This window comes from Tarenaya hassleriana, unplaced genomic scaffold (assembly GCF_000463585.1).
Source record: "Tarenaya hassleriana unplaced genomic scaffold, ASM46358v1 Cleome320, whole genome shotgun sequence".
NCBI lineage: Eukaryota > Viridiplantae > Streptophyta > Magnoliopsida > Brassicales > Cleomaceae > Tarenaya > Tarenaya hassleriana.
The window spans coordinates 35,270-38,791 of record NW_010966373.1 but is presented as its reverse complement, the minus strand read 5'-3'; the positions used below and the strand labels follow the sequence as shown (position 1 = coordinate 38,791).

General features: G+C 44.1%; 1 protein-coding gene across 1 annotated transcript; it reads left to right on the top strand.

Annotated features, from left to right (window-relative positions):
• Positions 1-420: 420 nt before the first annotated feature.
• Positions 421-1,356, top strand: LOC104821179. The gene has a single exon (XM_010551982.1). The coding sequence runs from the start codon at positions 421-423 to the stop codon at positions 1,354-1,356; it is 936 nt and encodes a 311-aa protein (XP_010550284.1).
• Positions 1,357-3,522: the final 2,166 nt, after the last annotated feature.

Here is a 3,522-nt window from a genome sequence, read left to right as displayed (position 1 = left end):
TTGCCCATCGATGACTCACTGCGAGAGGAACAAGTTCTAGCTTTGGAGGTTAGTTCCGATACCCCTTGGTACGCAGATTTAGTCAATTATTTGGTTGCCAAGGTGATTCCCCCGGAGTTGAGCTACAGCGGAAAGAAAAAGTTTCTTCATGATGTTCGGGAATACTTTTGGGATGAACCTTTCCTCTTCAAACGGGGAAAAGATGGATTGTACAGAAGATGCATACCCGAAGAGGAGGTACAACAAGTGATTCACCATTGCCACGCATCGGATTATGCAGGCCATTTCGCATCGGCCAAGACAGCTGCAAAGATTTTGCAAGCGGGTTTCTATTGGCCAACCTTATTCAAGGATGTTCACCGGTTTGTGAGTTTTTGCGACGCGTGCCAAAGGACAGGGAATATTTCACGCCGAAATGAGATGCCGCAACATTACATACTTGAAGTAGAGCCGTTTGATGTGTGGGGTATTGATTTCATGGGACCGTTTCCCTCATCTTGCGGGAACTTATATATCCTTGTGGCTGTGGACTACGTGACGAAATGGGTTGAGGTATTAGCAAGTCCGAAGAACGACTCTAGCACTGTGACAAGGATGTTCAAACGGACAATATTTCCAAGATTTGGGGTGCCAAGAGTAGTGATAAGCGATGGGGGTGCACACTTTGTTAATAGGATAATCCAAACCCTTTTGACAAAGTATGGTGTCCACCATAGGATTGCCACCGCTTATCATCCGCAAACGAGTGGACAAGTGGAAGTATCAAACAGAGAGATCAAGTCTATACTTGAGAAGACGGTTGCTAAGTCAAGAAAGAATTGGTCATTGAAGCTAGAGGATGCGGTTTGGACATACAGGACTGCCTTCAAGACCCCGATTGGAATGACCCCTTTTCAGCTTGTGTACGGCAAAGCGTGTCACTTACCCGTGGAATTGGAACACAAGGCTTACTGGGCCATCAAGGCTTTGAACTACGATTGGAAGACGGCAGCGGAGAAACGGGTTCTAGAGCTACACCATTTAGAGGAAATTCGGCTAGATGCTTACGAGAATGCAAGGATTTATAAGGAGAGAGCAAAAAAATGGCATGACAGACATATCCTCCACCGCACTTTCAAGGAGGATGATCAAGTCCTACTTTTCAACTCGCGGTTGCGCCTCTTTCCAGGTAAGTTAAAATCTCGTTGGTCTGGTCCTTTTAAAGTTAAGAGGGTTACTACTCATGGTGCTATCGAGCTCGATGATGGAAAGGGAAGTTCTTTCTTGGTTAATGCTCAGAGAATTAAACTGTACAACTCAGGAAATGAACTCGGACCGAGAGGCACCTTAGCCCTCGTGACTCCGTTTCACGAGTGAAAAGTGCTCTGGTCTAGCTGAGACCGAAAAACAGCGCTCTCGGGGGCATCCCGAGGTTGTAAATACCTTTTTCCATTTTAGATATCAAAAAAAAAAAAATTCAAAAACCCCCAACATTTTGACCCTTTTTGTCTACCCCAACTCTTTCTTAGAAGAACCAGGCGAACCCTTCTGTTTTTCTCTAACAATCGCTCAATTTTTGCAATTTTGTGAATCAGTTCATTTTCGGGCTAACAGCTCTCATTTTCGGGCTACCCTCCTGATATTTTTGAGCAAAATGACTGTTTTCAAAATTTAGGGCGCCCTCCCTACATTATTTTTGTCTACCCCAACTCTTTCTTAGAAGAACCAGGCGAACCCTTCTGTTTTTCTCTAACAATCGCTCAATTTTTGCAATTTTGTGAATCAGTTCATTTTCGGGCTAACAGCTCTCATTTTCGGGCTACCCTCCTGATATTTTTGAGCAAAATGACTGTTTTCAAAATTTAGGGCGCCCTCCCTACATTATAGAGCGACCGCCTTTTTCGAAAAACAAACAAAAACGAGCTACCGCTCGTGATTTTAGGGCGACCGTTCTATCGCGTATTCTAGGGTTTCAGAACTTTCATTTATCCCCAAATCAAACCCTAACCTTCTAAACACCACAAGTTGAGAGAGAGGACATGGAGAGAGAGGACCTAACCTCCGATTCGTCGTTGTCGGTCATCCAACCGCCGAATCTCATCTCTACACCTCTCTCCGGCGTCGATCTCGCACCTCGTCTTTTCCAAGTCCTTCAGCAACCAAATCCTCACCGTTTGCAGCCATCTCTCTCATTCTCTCCTATCCATTCCTTCAATGGCTGCAAGGTAACACTCTCCTCCTCTTCAATCTCTCTATTTCTCATCTCATAGTTCTCCCTTGGCGGATTTTTCGAACTCTAGACTGTTTGGGTTAGCTTAGAGATGCAATTTTCGAGCCTATATCACCCCCTAGAACTCGAATCTCGAAATGTTTTGGGGATTTGCGCCTCCATTGTCGAGTACTGTTTCTCAGACAAAAACGGGCACCCTACCCTCATTTTAGGGCGGCCCTCCCATTATTTCTGAGCTTCACCAACTCATATATCTCATCATTTTCCTGACTCTCATTTGCGCTAACATTACACCCCTAGCATTGCATTTGTATTTTTCTTTTTGCATTTCATAGGGCTCTTGCAAGACGCTCAAAGGATGAGAAGCTTTCTATGGATGGGTTCTACACTCCAATCAGGTTCAACATCTAAAACCCTTCCGCTTTTCATCTTTTCTTCATCCGTGTGACATCGACTCGACACCGGGGACGGTGCCTGAATCAAGTCTGGGGGGGACACACTAACAAAGTTTTGAGCCTTGTGAGCATTACATAATTGCATTCTCATCCAAAAAAAAAATGTGCATCTTCATCATAGATCCAATCAGGGTTACGTGCATTTGTATATTGAGTCTCACGATAGGTCTCTACTTAGGTTGCATATTGCACAAGTTCATATAGGTATAGGCATGCATACACTCATTTGCATAAGAGGTTGGTCAAATGATGATGTGGGAGGAGTAGAGCGAGGCTGTTTTGAAAGGTTTGAGAAACCGGACTTGGGATCCCCTTAGTAGCTGAATGGATTGTCGTGTGAAGCAGAAATAGTCAATCTAGTCCTAGAACGAGCGATTGTTATGTGGGATGATTTACCTCATAAGGTCTAGGCGGATTAGAAGCTACGAACCAAGCGCAAACGTCTCCCCAAGAACCATTCTTCTATCTCTAAGTTTAGTAAGCCCATAGCATACAAGAAAGCCCGAATAAATAAAGTAGCATCCCGACACTCCGCTGTCATTAGCTCGTTAATGAAAATCATTCGAGGACATGAGTGCATTAGAAACCGATGGCTCGGGTCTAAGTTGTGGGGCGAATATACCAAAAAGGTATGTCACTCGCCAACTTCAACGTCCTAGAAGTCCGGGATGTTTCAAAAAAAAAAAAAAAAGAGAAAAAAAGCCTGTGAGAGAAATCCCGAGAGGACAAACACTCTTCTTTTCACGAGAGCTAGAGAGATTAAGAAAGCTATGCTTTCGAACCGGCCGATGATTTTACTCATGTATAAGGAGGCCTTATTTGCTAATGAACTAATCTCTTCTTTGCCTAGTGGTGTTT

Bases quoted from the DNA above. Each gene is read 5' to 3' on its own strand.
- LOC104821179 (XM_010551982.1), top strand. From the start codon at position 421: ATGCCGCAACATTACATACTTGAAGTAGAGCCGTTTGATGTGTGGGGT.